The sequence below is a fragment of the Astyanax mexicanus genome, chromosome 12, assembly GCF_023375975.1.
Source record: "Astyanax mexicanus isolate ESR-SI-001 chromosome 12, AstMex3_surface, whole genome shotgun sequence".
Lineage (NCBI taxonomy): Eukaryota > Metazoa > Chordata > Actinopteri > Characiformes > Acestrorhamphidae > Astyanax > Astyanax mexicanus.
This window is the reverse complement of record NC_064419.1, coordinates 28,157,476-28,177,269: the sequence shown is the minus strand read 5'-3', so window position 1 is coordinate 28,177,269 and position 19,794 is coordinate 28,157,476. Positions and strand designations below refer to the sequence as shown.

The 19,794-nt window shown below is 37.1% G+C and overlaps 1 protein-coding gene across 1 annotated transcript in view; it reads left to right on the top strand.

Annotated features, from left to right (window-relative positions):
• nr6a1a (nuclear receptor subfamily 6, group A, member 1a) overlaps nt 1-19,794 on the top strand; it is a 133,198-nt gene that overhangs the window by 6,000 nt on the left and 107,404 nt on the right. The window contains exon 2 of the mRNA XM_049485801.1: nt 1,845-1,889. Coding sequence (XP_049341758.1) covers nt 1,845-1,889 — 45 coding nt within the window. The remainder of the gene's footprint in view (nt 1-1,844; nt 1,890-19,794) is intronic.

Below are 19,794 nucleotides of genomic sequence, written 5' to 3'. Positions count from 1 at the left end.
GGGCCATTACAGCACTTATGTAACATTTAGGGGTGGGCTGATGCTGCAGAATATTGCATCATGTTTAGAGGCAGCTAATAGTATAGAATATTTAGAGGCTTATGCTACAAATATATAACAGTGATTAGGGGTGACTCATCACAAATGAAACATCACGGTCAGAGGTTAACTAAAATGAAATAACCTTTTAAATGTGGTTGGCTGGTACAGTACAAATAAAACATCAGGATAAATGTGAGTCAATAAGTTACAAATAAAACATTGTGATTGGGAAGGCTGATTCTGCATGAATATACCACCATGACTAGGGTACGCCGATACAGCTGTCAAACGTAAAATATGTAGTTAATGGTGGGTTAAAAACATATGAATTAAATGTCTTGATTGGGATGGGTTGATGCCTTATAAATAAAATGTCAGAAGTAGCGGTGCGCAGATACACTGTGAGTAAAACGTCATGATTAGGGGTGGGCCCATACCTTATAAATAAAACATTGTGATTAGGGGTGGGCTGAAACACAGTGAATAAAATATCATAATTAGCGATGGGTAGATACAGCCCAAATATAATTTTTTTTTTTTGTGTGTGACACTATATAACGGTACTTTAAGCATATGGATATCATCAGTGCTATGATATAATATTTGCCACATTCCACACCCCTCATTTGACTGTCTTAAATAACAATAGCTTTGATAATGATTGCCCTGATTTACTCACCGATGAGCTACAGCAGCTGGGCTCTGTTTACTATCAGTAATCTGTGACAATTGGCACAGATAGGGGAGATTAGGGCTATAAAGTTTTACTGTTTGATCTTAGAGGGGCTGAGTGTGAGCCATTTGCCCAGAACCTGACCTGCTCTGGCATGGTCTGACCTGCACTGGACTGGACTGATTTGGCAGTTGTTGCGTGAATATGACGACGTGGAGGTCCCTTGCTGTAGTGATGGATTCAGCACTAGGTGCTTTTGTAACACCATTTCAGGGGGTTGGATGAAGGTCATGTGTCCTGTTGCCTTTTGGTTCCTCTAGAAGGTGAAGGCCAGCTTTTCTGTGGGTGTCACTGTGCTGTAATTTATTGAGCTGTATGTGTGACTGAGCTTAGGGATGTGTTATTCTTTCACTCATTTGCTTCATTTTGTCACTTCATTCAGTTTATGCAAGAGTGTGTAGAGTGTGGAGGTGAAAACCTTAGGCTTTAAGGGCTCAACGTCAGCGGTCGCTCCACTGTTACCCCTGGCAACCAGTTATGGGCTGTCAGTAACCTTGCCGTGACCTGTGGTTGACCCTGCTGCTTTTTTTTCTTTCTTTTTTTATGTGTACAAGGTTTCCATCTAGCTGTACTATCTAGATTTCATCACTGTTGAATGAAGAATTACATCTCCAAATTGTAACTAATTCATAACATTTAAATGTAAGTACATTTTAAAAGTTTGAATTGGTCTTCTTATTTGGAAAGTTTCGCAACAGTTTGAAAAAATAAACAGCTTACCAAAAGCAGTTTGACAGAAAAAAAACATATAAAAAATAAGCCTTAAAAACGTGGGTGAATAAATAGAAGTAGATGGATGATGGATGAAAAAAATGAAAGGAAGGAAGGCTGGATGGAAGCATAGAAAATACAATAATAGATGGCTGGACTGTGTACACTGATATGATAAGATTAATACCTTTTTATAAACAGAAACCACAACCAAAATCATTTAATTACTACACCTATAGTATTATACATATTAATGGAAATGTTTTTTTTTTAAAAGATGTTTTAGGTTTTTTTTTTTTTTTTTTTTTTGGACCTAGAGTTTATCATACATTTACTTGTTTTTCCTCCTTTCCTGCAGGTTTCTTTGCTGGCCTGCTGGAAGCAGACGAAAACAACGGAGCTGGTGAGTCTGCTTCTGGGTCACAGCTCGTTTTTAGCTGCATAAAAAATAGTGATTGTTTTTTTTAGTCACTGAAGGAAATGTGGAATCCTGTCTTCTGTCTTCTCACCAACTTTACACATTCTGAGAAAAACATAATCACTGAAGTTTCTGTAGTCTGTCCACCAGAGGGCGCTCTGTCACTTCTACAGTGTGGTGGTCTGTGTGAAACTGCTGTGTAACCTCTGACTTGTCCTCTGGCCATGAGATCCAGTGGGATGTGCATATGTGGAAGTGCTCAGGACCAGGTTCAGCTCAAGTTCCATCCTTCTCTCTCTCTCTCTGTCTCTCTCTCTCTCTCTCTCTGGACTGTAGTGCCAGGTGGCAGCAGTAAGAGTGGAAGGGGTCATGCTCAGTTCAACCACTGCTGACCCGAGTGTGACTGGCTGGTGTAAACCTGTGGGAACCTGTGATCAGGGGAAAGGGGGCATAGGGGACCTGTTAAACCAGCACACGCTGAAAGGCCTCTATTGTTGCTGGGGGCAGTAATTGATTTATGAGCTAGAACATGATTGGGTTGTAAATGTGAGGGCGGAAGGGGCTGCATTTGCTCCCAGGATTCCTTAGTGCCCTGCGGAATTATGTTGCTTTGTGCTGTGTGTGTGTGTGTTTGTGTGTATTTGCTGTATTTATCTATTAATGAATAGAAAGCCATGTTTTATCAATGGAGGCTAGCGTAATAAGTGTTTTTATTACAATCGGTCCAGTATATGAGGGGTGGCTCTTTGGTGTCTCAGGATCATTGGGTATCACATACTACATTGTGGTGTGTGAGTGTGGCTTCAGTTTAGGGTCATACAATTTGGTTGTCATACACAAACACACTGCTTGTTCTTTTTGAAGTTGTAAGAGATGATTCTCAATGGCATAGTGTTGCCCTCAGGCAACAAACACATTTTTTGTTGATTACACCATACCATAGCATACCTTATTTTTTTTATAAATTTATTTGTTTATTTATTTTTAATATAATGGTTTACAGCTCTGTAAAAAATTAAGAGTCCACTTAATTTTCTGAATCAGTTTCTCTGATTTTGCTATTTATAGCTATATGTTTGAGTAAAATGAACATAGTGTTGCATATTGTATCTTTTAAAAAGCATATTTTTTCCAGGGAGATGATCGACTAAACCCGAAGTACGCTCCTCCCTGCAGAGATATTTTGCCTACTAGCTGATCCTTGTGTGCACCAAGGTATAAAAAGGCAGAACAGGTACTCCTTTAATGTATAAAATGATAATAGAACAACATAACAACAGAACTCAATTCTGTTAGCACAATTGCCTTGATGATTGACTGCTGGACTAGTATTTCTCATTATTATTATCTGACAGTGACAGCACTGTGTCAGTGATGGTAAAAAGACAGCATGTATTTAAAACAAACTGGACCATTGGTACCTGAACAAATTAATAATTTGTAAGGATTTGGAATAATGGAGAAATAGTGTCTGCCATTGTCGATAATGTTGTAACTATAGATGTTGCAATAAGAAAATATTTGTTTCCACATTTTGGGATCTAACTTGAAATTTCCAAGAGTTGGACTCGATAAGCAGAATCAAAATGAATAAAATTTAAACAATATTCAACCCTAATTAGTTTGGTGACATTTGTGCATCACATTTCATCACATGACTAAAAAAGATGGTGGAGAGTGCAGTGCAGGGCTGTGCATGATCCAGAACAGTCTAAGTGCAAGAAAAACACAGAAAACTGCTTTGGGATTAAAGGGTTGTTCACACATCAATAGTTTTGCTTGTTGTAGCTTAATTAATTTAAGGTATTGTAAGCTTTAAGTGTTTTTTCTCTCTGGTTTGGTTTGTTTTCACACAAGGTATGAACCAAGCTCACCAAAAATGTGAGAAATTGAAGATTGGAGCAAGGCAGTAAATACAGAAATAAGGTCTGGACTACTGCACAGTTCTGGTGAGAGGTGTTGTGCAGCTCTACTAAAGTTACATAGAGTAGTAGCAGCTTTCTGGCCCAGTCTGGGAGTGAGAGATACCATTCTCCCTGTTACAGTTGGAGTACCATCAACATGATTCTGGAACTGTTTCAAGGTAACACTGATGCATACTATTGCTGTAACACCAGCAACAGTGATGTTAGTAACTCTAATCTGACCATTTTTTTTCAGTAACGCGATACTATTTCCAAACCAGTAATCAGATTAAAGTTGCTCATCCAAGTCACTGTGTGTTACTTTTGTGTAATTTTCCTTAGAAAAAGTTTGTAATGTCCGGCTAGACATGTTAAAAGGATGGACAAGAAAGATGTTTACAGTTTGTCGCTTTATTACTGGACATGTCGACCGCAACCATGCCAAAATAACAACAGGGATAGCAATCTAACAAGCTAACAGGCTAAAACTAGCACACTGGCTCAACACACACACATACAGCAAGCAACCCTCACACACACACACACAGCGAGCCCCTCTCTCTCTCCACGTCACACACACACAAATGTTTGGAGTCGCAGCAGCACATTTACAGAACAAGTCCCAAAGGTGGAGCAAAGCTTCCAGTAAAGTAACCTTTAGTTACTTTTAAAATCAAGTAATCCATAAACTAAATCACTTTTCAAAGAGATAATCAATAATCATATTACCTTTTTAAAGTAACTATGCCATCACTGGCCAGCACTACAATCTAAAAATGCTTCTATTAGCCTTTGAATCTTGAATCTTGTTGTTTTCCTTCCACACAGTTAACCCATTATTACCCATATAACCAAAATTTGTCAGGATGTGTATCCTTATATCAGATAAAATGGAAAGAGGAATGTTGTGGATTGGCCCATCATCTTATTTATTTTCCAAAAACATTGATGAATGTGTTTGTAGAGTCTACCCACAATGCATTTGTTATATAATGCTGTTGAGTGTACAGTTTGCCTCCCTCTGATCTAAATTCAGCCAGTGGCAATTGTGTATGTGTGTATTGTTTCAGGGCTAATAGAGTTGTGCGGGGTCCTAAACCCCAAACAAAGAGGGGGCACTGCCCTTAATCTGAGCAACCTGTCAACTTCCTGATCCATCCTACTGGTTTCCATGGATACATGAGATCCCTAGCCAATCCCCTGTGTCCTGTGGCTGGCATGACCAATGGGATTAAGGGGAAAGGGGGCCAGTCAGCATGCTGGTTGTTCCTGTTAAAGCCGGGGCAGTGTCAGATGTTTTTGTTTGGATTTGTGGAGAGGGACGCCTCACTCACACTGCTGGGTCGTTGGATTTGGCACCGGTGGGGGCAGTGCCGCTTTGACCCAACTTGGGGTGTGAAAATGCATCCCTGTGTTGTGAGGATGTGTTGGTCTGAAGGTGATAATTTAACTGCTCTAATTTTGGAATGAAATAGAATAGTCTTTTGCTTCTTATAAGTTTTGATTGTATTTAATAATCAGCCAGGTGATTAAAGCAGCAGTCCATAAGTTTTTTTTTTTTTTTTTCATTCAATTAAGCACAGTAGTATTTCTGAGTGAAGAGAGGACAAAGTAGTGTAATAAATGGTATCTGTGTGCTTTTGCTTCCATCTCTGCAATGCCAAATACATTAATTCTAAAAATAGAGTGGTCTGGTAGGTTTTTCTGGGAGTTTTTCCAGCCATGTCACCTACGTCATTCGAAATAGAGGCCAAATTGCATCAAACACGATAATATCGCCAACATTTTTTAATATCATGAACTATATTATACCCTGAAATATTGCCCTATATCACCCAAACCTAATTATCAAATCAGGGTACTACTTTTTTGCATTTTTTAGCAACAAAAAAAATCACTCTGTTCTCATTTCTCGTTATATTTCTACTAGAGACAACTTATATCTGTCCAGTATTATTTATTTTACTTGGATATATGGAGATATATGGAGTGCATTATTAGTACCATGACATACTGGATCATTGACTTATGTTACAAATCTGATCAAATTCTTGATTTTTTATATCTCAGTTAGGGGTGTTCCATATCATATTGTATGCAATAGTAAAATTACATTTTCATTTTTTTGTTGTGTCATGTTAGCAAAAGTATCATTATCACGAAAATACAATAAAGTATCATGATAATGATTATTTTTTTGGCCATATCGCCCACCCCTATTTATTGAATAATTTTATGTTACAATATTTTTGGATGTTGAATAGTTGTCCAGCCCTATATTCTGCTTGTCTTCTGCTTGTAAATCAATTTTTCAGTGTGAGTCATTCTAAAATCCAATCAATACAGAAATGCTGTATGATAAACACGAGAACTTGAAATGCAAGAATCTAATAAGGTAATTTTAGTCGAAGAATAATGATAATAATAAATAGCCATATTGTGTGTTTTAATTGATTATAATATTGAACAATATTTATATCAGTAATTTATTTATTAGATTAATTAACTAATTGGAAAAAATACTTGATAGATTAATTGAGAAAAATAAATCATTAGCTGCATTTGAAATTGCTCCCTATTACAGAAATGGTGCACTATATAGCCATCAGCCATTTTGTAGTACATTGTATTCCATATATAGTTCACTATAAAACACCAATAGTGGAGAACAAAATGTAGTGTACAGAAGGTATGTTAGAATTTCTGATGTATACCACAATGCAATGTGATGGTGTTGTGTCAGAGCAGCATAAAGGAAGAGTGTTTGTTGCTTGGTAGTTCCCTAATCAGTTCACTATGTACCAAATGCTATGTAGTGAATAGTGACCCATTCTGAACATAGACATTGTGAGGAATAATTCTACATGAATGTTATACTGATGGATAAACTACTCTGAAATTAAACTGTAAATTTTTGTTTAGTACTTATTTTTTATGTTGTTTGATGGTTTAATTAAAGCATTAAAGTTTGTATTTTGTATTTTATTCATTTTTTAAATAATATTTATATCATAATATTTATAAACATGGATCAGTATAAATACTAGGCACCCACTTAGTAGTTTAAATTGAGAGAGAGTGCCATTGCTTGGTATCAGCAGGTAATGTAAGATTGTATATCTGAGGGAAAAAAAACAGTGTTTGTGCGCTGGCTGGGTAACACAGACACGCTTCCTCTCTCTCTCTCTCTCTCTCTCTCTCTCTCTCTCTCTCTCTCTCTCTCTCTCTCTCTCTCTCTCTCTCTCTCTCTCTCTCTCTCTCTCTCTCTCTCTTATTTCTGTCTGGAAATGGAAGGACAAAAAAGACACAGTCCAAAAATAGAGACTGTGCATATCTTTTTAATGGTAAGTTCAAAACACGCCATCTGTGAGCATTAAACCCGTCTCTTTTCTTCTGAGGAGAATAAAAGCGAGGACCCCCTGCCGAGGCGCCGTCCGTTTGCTCTGCAGTTTTGTAGATCACCACATGGTGGAGGCAGTGAGGGAGCCGGTGAAAGAAGATAAAGGGCTTTCACTCATTCGCCCTCACTGAACTCAACACCCAGATGTAGAGGCTTGGCTGGAAGCCCACACATGCTTCTCTGCTGTCCTCACATAACTGAGGCAAACATATGCCTTTCTGGCTCTCTCTTTTACTCTCTCTCTCTCTCTCTCTCTCTCTCTCTCTCTCTCTGTCTCTTTCTCTCTCTCACTCTCTTTCTCTCACTCACTTTTATTTCTCTGTTCAGCAGGCAAGCAGTCTTTTTAACTTAGTAGGTTCTTAGTGTTTATACTATTCCACTTTTTATATACACTATTCTTGTAAAGGTAATATAAAAAATAAATATAAAACAATATTTACTGCCTCACATGTCAGAGCCCTGAAAAAAAAACTTAGCTTAATAATCATGGAAAATTGCATAACAAATACTAGCTCAAGAAGGGGTACTTTTATTTATTTTATATATATATATATATATATATATATATATATATATATATATATATATATATATATATATATATATATATATATATGGTGTGACTGAAACTTTGTGTCAGATTGCGGCTTATTCTTGTATCAAGATTACAAAAAATATAAGAGCATTTAAGTTTTTTTCATGTCCATGATGAAGCCTTTAATTTTTCTTTTGAGAGTTTGCCTGACCCCACAAAATGACACACTGTGTATGGACAGCAATACAAAGCTATACAAGCTGGGCTGGCACTTAGTTAACTAAGTGTTAATTTACAGGACTGCTTAGGAATACCCACACCTGTCTAAATTAGATTTAGATTTAGTTAGAACAAGATTTCCCACCACTTTCTTTGGGCTGGGTCCGTTTGGGTTTAAGAAAATGGTCTGCGACGTATGCATCTGTATGGAATGTAAAGCTATGGCGTGGTAATCACAATGTAGCAAAATAACAAATCAATCTGTGTTTAAAAAAAGTCGTAGAATGACCAGCTCCACTTGTCTGCATTACGCGCTGACTTGCAGCACTGTGTGTAGCTGTTCTTAATAAACATTTTTCTTAAATAATAGGTCATTAGGGATTCTGAGCAGATTTTGCTTATTTAAACAGCCCGAAAAAAATTACAAAATTACAAATTACAAAAAAAATGTCAGGTTTAAATTGGGCTCATTATGACAGTTTGTGGGATAGGTCGGCCTCTGACAGAAAGTGCAAAGGCTCATAATACACACATCATATTAAACATCATTAAACAGCACAGTGCCATTATTCTGTTATCAGCAATCAGCAACTAAACCAGCTTAGTCCGGTCAGTGCAGCCGTTGGCATTGTGGCCAATCTGACAGTGTTGGCTTTGTTGTTTGGACTGTTCTAAAGTAGTAAGTTAACTTTAGATCAGAACATTACAGTAGTAGATGTTTTGTAATTAACGTTGTGTATGAATTTCAGTTTAGTTGATTACACAAGTGCAACTGTCACTGATATAAAGTTAGTCTCATCTTATTACACATGTATAACCACATGAGGGGGAATATAGTTACATCAATTGAAGCACACATGAGTTAAAACTAAGGTTGATGCACAAACTGTACTATTGTAATTTAACTTGATCTGTGAATACATCGATACATTGAAATTACAATGGTATTACATTGATTTCTAATGTGTAACTACGTTGTTAGTATTTAGCCTGTTTTTCCAAATTTTTTTTATTTCCGCTTTGCCCTTGTCCTTTAGCTCCATATTTTCCTCATTTTTGGGAGTGTTATGAGTTGCGACGGATTAAACGAGAAAGCAATTGGATCTGATTTGAACACGACAAATGGCGAGGCCATGGTTCAGCGCTCCGGCTCTGTCTGAGCTCCAAAATATGCCTCATAAGCTGCGGGGAGAGGATTAAGAGATACATGCAATTATCTACCCATCGAGGAGGCAAAGCGTGTAAATAATTCAGTTTGGGCCTGTTATAGTGCACTGGGCTTTTTTTTTTTTTTTTTTTTTTTTAAGTAAAATTGTGGTTAATGGTCGTTGCTTTGCTCTCTTTTGTGGTGATGGCCTCTGCTCAAAACATTAACTGTTAAATATGCCGGAAATGGATGATCTCTCTCGCTCTCTTTCTTTCTGTCTCTCTTTCTGTCTTTCTCCCTCCTCTCTCCCTTCCTCTTGCTTCCTTTTGGTTTTATATAATTCATGAAACTAGGGAGCTTTAAGACTGGTCACATTTTAAAAATCGTCTTCTGCCATTGTGGGATTATTTTATGCTTGAGGTGAGCAGTAAATAAAAAAAAAACACCCACTATAAAATCTATAATTTCTGTATTTCTATGTGTGACTGACCAGCAACATCACTGCAATGTTTGACAGTTTGTGTTTGAGTTGAAACAAATAAAAAAGCCACTCATTTAAGCTCAGTAGCTTCACACATTTACAAAGACATCAACTTAAATATTGCTGTATAAGCTACATTACTTTGAAGTGAAGCTGTTAATTCAAGCTTAGAGAGAGTATGTGTTCTTAAATGTGCAGGTGTCTTCACTGTGGAAATTTTTATTCGTAATATCAGACGATTTTATGCAATGTATGTAATCAGATTATATTTATGTAAGCATTCAATATTATGAGAGAAGCTAATGATTACAGCAGCTCTGTGTGAGGCTCATTAAAGGGATTTTTTGGTTACTGGAGCCTGCAGTTCCTTGTCCATCCACTAGATAGAAATAGGGAGCATGTGCACGGCTGTAGCATTGAACTTTGCCCATAAACTCCAAGATGAAGTTCATTAATACAATTTATTATAAGAAATGGATGGATACAAAGCTTTCAACTGTTCATTTCTCACATAGTATCAGTTACTACGTTTTCACAGACTCAGACTGACTGTTTTCTACTTAAAATATACAAGTGAAAAAATACTGGTTTGATGTTAGCAGGCTGAGTTTACCCACCGCTACTGTTTAAGATAAGATAAAATAAAATAAGATAATCCTTTATTAATCCCACAATGGGGAAATTTGCAATGTTACAGCAGCACAGGAGAAAGGACAGAGAAACAGGTCAGGAACATATATATAAGTAATAATAAAACTATATATACAAAGAATTACAGGAAAAATAAAATACAAAAAATATATCTAGTACAGATAAGATAAGGTCAGAGGAGATATGATTATGGTAGGATGTGACCAGTATTTTTGCAAAAGAGTAACAGAGTAACAGTGAATGAATCTGTTTCTGTTAAGCCAAAAGACTGGCTGCCTTTCTCTATAAATTTCAGCTACATACTGTAGCAAGTGCTGTAGCGTTCTGTGTCTGTATACAGTTATGAAGGATATATTTAAATGAAACCCTCTCTAAAATTACAGTACTGTGATTTACAGGAGAAATATGATGAATATACAATTTCGACCATGATGCTTTGCATATATACAGTAGCATAATGTATACAGGTTGTATAGTAATAATAGGTTCATTATACACTAAAGCTTTAAAAACTTCAGACATTTGTTCAGCAGGGTTTTAAATGTTACCGATTAAAAAAAAATACATTTTATGTTTAGACAGCACACGGGATATTACAAAATACCTGCACAATGTATCTCACCAGGTTTGTCTGGAATAGTTGATGTGGAATTCAGACTGACCTCGATCTGTATCACTCAAAGACTGATTGTACTGACAGCTACTTGTCAAACCTAAAAAACACTGATCGTGCCATCCATGTTCTTTAATGTGGCAGTCCGTATTATTTTGTTTCTAAACTGAAAGCAGAAGCATTTCTGAGTGGAGGAGGGACAAAAATATTGTGTTTAATGGTAGCAGTGTGCTGGATGACCATTCCTGCTAAGCCTCATACATTCATTCTAAAAACTGGGGTGTCGCGATGCTTTTCGTGTGTGTTCCTCTGGTCACGTCACACGTCTTTACATACTTGCGTCACATGTACAGCCTTTAAAAGAGAATCCAGCTCAGTTTTACTGAATGCGAGTGGCTGGTGGAGCAATGGAGACTTCAGACGGGAAAATTCAGACCACAGTAGGTCATTCACTCATAGTTAAAACAAAGTTTCTGACTAAGCGCTCTCTCTCTCTCTCTCACTCTCTCTCTCCCTCTCTCTCTCTCTTTGACACTAACCTGGAATTGGATTCATCCTCTCTGAAAGAGGACACCCGTCAATGATTCTTTCGCATGCTTGGTGCAATTACCCATTCTCACCAGAGAGGGCCCTAAACTCCAATCCACTTTAATGTTTGAAACAAGCAGAAGCAAAGAGACCCAGTGTAAATCTGTACAGTCAGTTTTGGATTAGAAGGGTTAACTGAATTGGAAAGTATGTCAAATAACGGTAGTGACACTACCTCCACCATGTTTGAAAGCTTGTTTAAGCAGTTTTAAAAGCTTAACACCCTTATTATGATAGTTGTAGTTTGTACTGTTATTCTTTGCATTCCCTTATGTGTTTATTGACTCTGCTCACAACATTAACTGTTAACCAATGCAGGAAATGGAAGAGCTCTCTCTCTTTCTATCTGTCTGTTTTTTTCCCCTCCCCCTTCTCCTCCTGTCGGCTTCCTTTTGTTTTATATAATTCATGATGACTGGGAGAGCTTATTTGCCTGCTCCTTCTCCTTTTCTGCCTGATGTGTCCCCCTTCACTCGCTGCGTTTGACTGGGGGGGATTCAGGCCGGCACAGAGAGCTTCCAGGTCAAGCAGAAATGGGGTCAGCCTGTTCTTCCTGTCGCTTCGCGTAAAATCAGCCGGCCCGTTGAGCAGAGAGGGGGAATAGAGCCAGCATGAGTCACTAATGTATGTCACACACTGGCGCACGCATGCACTCGCACGCACTCGCATGGCCACGTCCCCTTTCACCGGCACAGCCGTTGCTATTGTGATCCGGTCACGCTCATTAAAAATGGTATGATCCGATTTAACCCAAGAAAGATTTAGCAAGTGCTATGCTTAGCTGAGCAGCAGTCGTCCAGGCTGTATAAATTGACCTTCCTCATTATTGTTTTAAGGATTACGACACCGTTGCTCTGACAGCTGCGCTGCGCTGATTTCCATCATTACTGTATTCAGTGGGCTGCATTTGAATTGAGACGACTGTGTATTTCAGCGAAAAATCCAATGCAACTCAAATATAGACAATCAGCTGGGACTTGGTTGCTTCGTTGTTTTGTGCTGGATCTTTGAAGCTAATGTTGCCAATAAGCAATATAAGCTGAATATTTTACCTGTTAGCCCCATCTGACATGAACGGCAAAAAATAACAATTTACTAGGGATGTTAAATACCGATACTGGTATCTGTATCTGGCCTGATACCATGCTAAAGTCCTCGTACAATACCGGCCAAAAGTTTGGGCACACCTTCTCTTTTTTAATGCATTTTCTTTATTTTCGTGACTATTTACATTGTAGATTCTCACTGGAATTCATGAAGGACTGTTTGAGAAGCTGCGGAAGTTAAAGAGTTTATACTTCAATTAAAATCTCAACAGCCAGTAAAAAATGCCGGTAAAATAGGGAAACTTGCGCCCATATTCTCAGTTTTTTATTTAAAAAAAAAAGTTTGAAATATCCAATAAATTTCGCTCCACTTCACGATTGTGTCTTAGTTGTTGTTGATTCTTCACAATAAAATTACAATTTCATATCTTTGTTTGAAGCCTGAAATGTGGCAAAAGGTTGAATACTTTTGCAAGGCACTGTATATTTTTTGTCAAACTGAAAAAAAAAAAAAAAAAAAAATATATATATATATATATATATATTTTTTTTTTAAAGGAGATTTTTTTTAGAATGTTTTATTTCTGCTAGCATTAGGAGCCCTGGCAGATTTAATAAAAAGCATTTAAATCTGATTTGAACAGAACAACCAAAACATTATTTGCATAATCAGTGATTTGGCCCACCACACCAAGAAACACAAAAATAACTGCATGTAGCGTGGCATTAGTGTCCACTGTCATCCCATGATTCTCCAAGTAGATCTGATTGCTTAAATTAAAACTTAATAAAAAAAATTAACAACTGATTTAAACAGAGCTAGCAAAATACTTAATTTATTTGGATAATATGATTTAGTTTACTAGGGAACTAGCTAACTGTTGTTAGCTTGACAAAAGTGTCATCTTTCAGTCATTCACTTTATTTTGAAAAGCAAACATATCTAATTTGATTAAAATGAACACATGTAAATACACAATGAATTTATCAAACAACTGCATTTTTTATTAACAGAGAAAGGAAAGTTTTTTGCCAATACTGTCACTGTCCTGGAGGATTTTACCCAACATACAGTATAATGCTTTTATCAACGAATTAAATAAATTGAAACAATAAGCACACCCCTTCATAGTCTTCTTCATATTTTTTAACAAAACACAAGTGAACAAGGAACTTTCTTTCTGAAATAAAAGAAGTTTGAAGTTTAGATTTCTTTTATAACGACAGTATTTTTTATGGTTCACCACATCTAGCATTTTCAACCTATATTGAAATCATCATGGTCATCAGTCATGCAAACTTGCGCCTAACTTTATGTGAAAACAACAACCATCCGTGTGATACCGGTGTTTATATAAATTTATTTTAAATAATTTCATATGAAAGTATAACTGAAAAATATGTTCTAAAACAAAATACAAATAAAGTCAGAATTTACAGTATTTTCTAATTAGCAGCATTATCTCATCTGTATCACATCTGGTTGTCTCTGAAAAGAGGCAAATTAAATGTTACATGCTTAATAGATATTGCAGCAGTTTTTTAAGGCAGGGCAAGTGATTTAGATTGATTCTGCTGGTGTTTGCTTGTTGCTAATTGGTATAAGCTTCTGTTAATTGTTAGCTACATTAGCCTCTACTTATTCTGCCTGCATTGCAGCTTCAGAAGAGAAGTGAAGTTGAGGCCTCCAACACATCATGACCCACTACATTGAAGTACATTGATTCCAACAGTGGTAATGCAATGTTATTGTTCCATTTTTGTCAATGTAGCTGTGCAGTAGTGCTGGGCGGTATTGCCAAAAATGCATAGCACAGTATTTTTCAAGACGGTTTCACAATATATCACAGTATTTTAATTATTTATTTTTTTCTTTTCATTTTTTCCATTACTGGGCTTTAATATAGGTTTGTAGGTTACTGTACTGTTAGGAATACATATAATATAAAACAACAAGACTTTATATTACGTTTTTTTTTTACTACTGTGTTTACTTTATCCCACAAAATTACACAATATATGAGGAAATCAGACTTTATTAGCAGAAAAACAGCTGAAGAATAGATAACTCATATATAAACCACAGTAATATAAAATAAACTGGTTGATCACAGTCACTGTGTAGTGTCTTGTTGTCTCATTGGCAAGATGAGAATACATAACTTTACACTCCTTTTGTCCCACCAGGTGTGAGTAAGTCTCAATAACCATTTAAAACCAGAAGAAAGGAGCAGCCATATATATTATACAGTCAGATGACATTGTGTCTGTATTAAAATACATAAGTGAATACATCATTAATGGAAAACATGGCATGAACAATATCAGTTTGGGGCAGATGCCAAGCTTTAGGGCAGTTGGGGAAAACAGTCCTGCAGTCCTTTGTAGTATTTATTTTTTTAAACTTCTACTTTACTTCTACTTTTTATTTTTTGCATGACTGGGCTTTAATATAGGTTTGCAAGTTACTGTACTGTTAGGAGTACATAAAATATAAAACACAGGCTTTAAATTAAGGATTTTATTAGTATAGAATTCACTATGTCCCACAGACCATCAGACTTCATTAACAGAAAAACAGCTAAAGAATGTAAATAGACATTAAAAGAGATACACCAACAACTTTAACACGGCTCCCTTTATATTATTAAATATTTTAATAAATAGTTCCATAAACAACTATAAACAAACCTAAAATACTCACAATGTAAGTATTCAAAAATATATTTCTCTAAAGCTCTATTACACAAGTAAGGCACAAATTTAATATAAATTTAAAATATTTATTTTTGAAGCCATTAGAGGCATTACAGTATTAAACTCACCCACAGTTTCCTTCTTTCTCCAGCTAACAAATGAGTTATGAACTATAGTTACTGCTCTATTTTACTGGAATAAAAACACTCATACAGTAGAAACAGCAGCAGGAGGTGTTCTGATTTCTCTCCAGGCAGGACAGAGCTAGACCAGTGTTTGACTCCACATTGCTGCGTGTGCTTCTTTGACTGTTCTGTTCTGCACGGCGCTCAGCAGCACCTCTAGCGGTATGGCGGTATAAAAAGCACATACCGGTTCTACTTCTCCCCACGGTATATTGAATAAACCGGTATACCGCTTAACATTAACTATGACAAATTTTACACAGCCCAAGTCATCTAATTTTAAATTCTTGATCATATGATCAATTCCTAGTTCTCTTTCTAGTGAAGAGATGGGTCTCCATGGTCACACATCTCTATACAAATTACAGTTCAGATTCAGTCGGGACAGATTTTTTTAGGCCCGATCTAAGCTCTAGTAAAAATACTACAACTTTCTGGAACCAACAAAGGTTCTTCTATGGCATCGCTGCACCTTGATGTTTAAAAGGACCTTAAAGGTAAAATTGTGTAAATCTTTATTTATGCTGATCTGTCGCTTTAAATTTGTCTGGGTAGACTTTAATGCCGACTAATTTGGTCTGCAAGTAAAGGCGGAGAACGCTGGCGCAGAACAATGCAGCCAGTCTGCTGGTGTTTTTCCCGCTGTGGTTTCTGAGGCTATTCTAATCCCCTGAGTCAGTGCTCCGGTGTCACCACTGTCTGCTGTCTCTCAGCTGAAGGTTCTGTGTGTTCCTCCACACTCGAGACGCCAGTTCCACGGACACCAGCCTCCCTCAGACACTTTCCACTGTAAAAGACCAGAGATTGGCGAGGGAGAGAAAGAGAGAGGGAGAGAGAAAGAAAGAAAAAGTAATTGCTGCCCTCAGTCCCCCTGAAAAATGTCAATGTGTTAGAAATTTGCCAGTATGTTAAGCAAACTTAACAGGGCAATTATGTTGGGATTGTTTCCAGATGATTCTATCTCCCCCTGCCTGCTGAAAAAAGGGGAAACGAGCTTTTCAAGAACTGAGCGAGCTGATTGTTTCAGCTTCATGTGCACACTTAGCAAGGTCAACTTCAACTGAAGCCAGGAGGAACAAAAAGTGTGAAGTAGCTGCTGCTGCTCAGTTCTGAGCTGTAATTGTCATATTTTTGCATTTTTTTTGCGTGTGCAGGTGAGTGTTTTATGCTGAGCTGTGATCTATTTTGAGCTGAGACTATTTTAGCCTTCTAGAAGCAGCCGAGTGTAGAGTAAATGTCCATCAGTGAACACCACAGACTTCATGGTAGGGTGCGGATGTAGTAAGATGAATATTAGGATTCCCACTGACTCCCTGTTAACTACAGTTTGACACTTTTTTAAACGGTGTAGTTAGAGGTGGACAATATGAATAAAATATATTGTTAAATCTTTTAACAGTATATTTATTAGATTAGGTCGATAATTTCGATATTTGTTCAATTAAAAGTAGTGGTGCAGGAAAAAAATGATTCAAGCATGATTCAAGCGCCCATTGAACGATTCAGAATCGATTCCCATTTTCAAAAAATCTATTTTTTTTGCGGGTGCAGCTACTGTCGCGCTGTGCTTTTTAACTGTACTGGGGAGCTCTTTAACTTTCCTGTGGAGCTCAGCTACTGTCCTGTGGAGCTCTTTAACTGTTAAAAATCTCCGCAGGACAGTAGATAAAATCCATGAGACAGTTAAAAAGCTCCGCGCCACAGTAGCTGAGCTCCGCGGGACAGTTGATGAGTGTCGCGAGACAGCAGCAACAGGACAGGAAAAGTTTTTGCTCTTACTGCCTCTCCCTATTAGGCTACAGAGAGGCGTGTAGTGTCGTGTTACGATGTTTGTTGTTGCGCTGCTAAAGTATGAAGGAAAAAAAAAAGAAATCCAACCGATTTGAAAGAATCGGAAAAAAATCTAATCGTGACCCCAAGAATCGATTCACAGCCCTAATTAAAAGCTACCACATTTTTAACATTATAAGGCACACTTAAAATCCCTTGGTTTTCCTAGAAATGCAGTGTGCCTTATGTATAAAATTTACCAGTAAGGTTTTTACGTTATAAAGGAGTTTCAGTAAAATATCTTAAGCACCAAGGCTGAAGCTGTAGCATTAGCCGCTAACCGCAGCGCTAGCTCTTTCATCATTTAGAGATGAGTATATCAAAGTGTAGCCTGCGTGTTTACCGTGTTAACGTGGGATGAACTGCTGATAGCGCCCTGGGTTACCGGAACACTCAGGGTTCCTCAGTGTAGTGCTGTCGGTCGGCATTTAGTAGCGCAAAGTGCTGCTGACCGTTTGACTTTGTGAAATGTTTTTTTTTTTTTTATTATTAATTTAAAAAATAATGACATCCTGTTTAATTAAAAAAAATATATATATTTGTTTTTTTACTTAGGCCCCACCCCAGCAGCGAGACCTGTTCCTTACTAAAAATAGACATTCATTGATGGCGCGCCTTATAATACGGTGCGTCTTATAGTCCAATATGGTACAGAAAAAAACTTCCCCTGAATATTTTTTCTTCTGAAAAATGAATTTGTCAATTCATGTACCATACCCAGTAATCCGGATCAGTCAGTGGCAGGTGCTGTAAATAATGAATATTTAATAAGTTAAATAAGAAATGCTTCTGCATCATTGAAGTTGGCCTAACTTTTCAGTGTTGTTGATTTGTAGTTCAGTGTGAGCTGAAAGCACTCGTTTAGAGTGGTTTGGTGTGAAACACCAGAATGTTAGAAATGTTCACAACATTTGTAATGGGAACCAGACATTTGAAACGTCCAATGCCTCTAAAAGCTCCCTCACAGTAACTTGCATTCACAAGACCACACAGGATGTTCAAAACAAGTATATGATGAGGTTTTAGTGTAATGCTTTTTTTTTTTGTAAATAGATCCATAGTTGAGAGGTACATGCTGGGTGTTGAAAAAACAGTCCCCATGCCTGGCCACTTTATTTAATCTCATTTAGAGGGAATTTACCATAGTAAATATGGAGGTTCACTGGTTATTTAGGAACCAGGAGTCACGATGTCCACCGCACAAAAAAAAAAAAAAAAGAAATGATAAAATTAGATCTATATCAGAAATCAAATAATACAGAAGCCATTAGAGCTGCAAAGTATATTGTCATAAAAGGCCAATTAATTCAAACAACATGCTGGATATTAGGGCTGGGAAATATGGCTAAAAATGTGTCTGTCGCTACAAAATAATCGAGTTATCTATATGAACAATATGAAGAACCAAAGCAATACTGCCAAAAACGTCCCCCACAGATGTCTGTACGTACAAACTTTTGAAAATGAATAAACTGATGAATGTAATGTGACATAATTAACGTTAAATACAGAAAATAATGCATATTAAAATATTTTAATAAACATTTTTATATTGTATTAAAAATTTAAAATCAGATCTGTCTGTTAGAGGCATATCATTTCTGCTCAGTATCACTTAATTTAATTCTAATTAACGATACACTGAGGGCATTGTTAAAATCACAAGATGTTGGATTATTTTTTATTTGTGTTTTATATATCACAGAGCAACAAAATATTGTAATATATTTTTTTTCAGCATTGTGCAACTCTAATAGCCAATCATAATGCTAGCTCTTTTTGCGCAGTTGGCAGTAAGACATTCAAATGGAATGGTTCACATACCTCATCCTGTTCTCGTCCTGCTCAAACCTACCCTCTCTTCAAGGCTGTGCTGGTGCCCCCTTCTAGAAAACTACATTTCCCAGAACCCAGTTCTCTCTGTTGTGATTGATTGAGGAGATCTCTGAGGAGTTTGAACCGCAGTTTGCATTCATTGATCAGTGAGTTGTGTCCGTTGGAAACCCACCGACAGCAATGAATGTTTATCGCAGCCATTAGAACGGGCCGACTGGCGGCCCTTGTGGAACATCCATTGGAGCTTTCCCATGACTTTCCGACTCTGCCTCCGTATGTGTTGCTTTCAGATGGCCTCAGGGTACAGTCAACGGTCGATGGTTTGTGTCAGAAAGTCAAAACTCACCGACAGCGTTGAATGTTAACCGAGGACACCAGGAAATGTCTGATTTGTGTGTTCTGGACTTAAGGTGCTTTTGTATAGCTCCAGGTTAGTTCTAGCAGTTAATACATACAGTTAACGTGTATATCTACTGCTGTTTCAATGTTCGGATGTAGCTTTAAACACTTTCATAGAAAAGAATACCATCTTAGTACAGAATGTAAAATACTGATGTTTTTTAATACTGGTACAGAATTCCAGGTGTTGGTACCTGTACCTGCCATGACGATATATTGGATGCTATATTGTCCCAAAAATTTCCATTGTAAGATCATTTAATGCTACTGACATAATGTATGTCCGCTTTACTTTATGAGAGCAGTGCACTTGACATTAGAATTGGAATATAATATAAATCATTTGTAAGACAAAACTA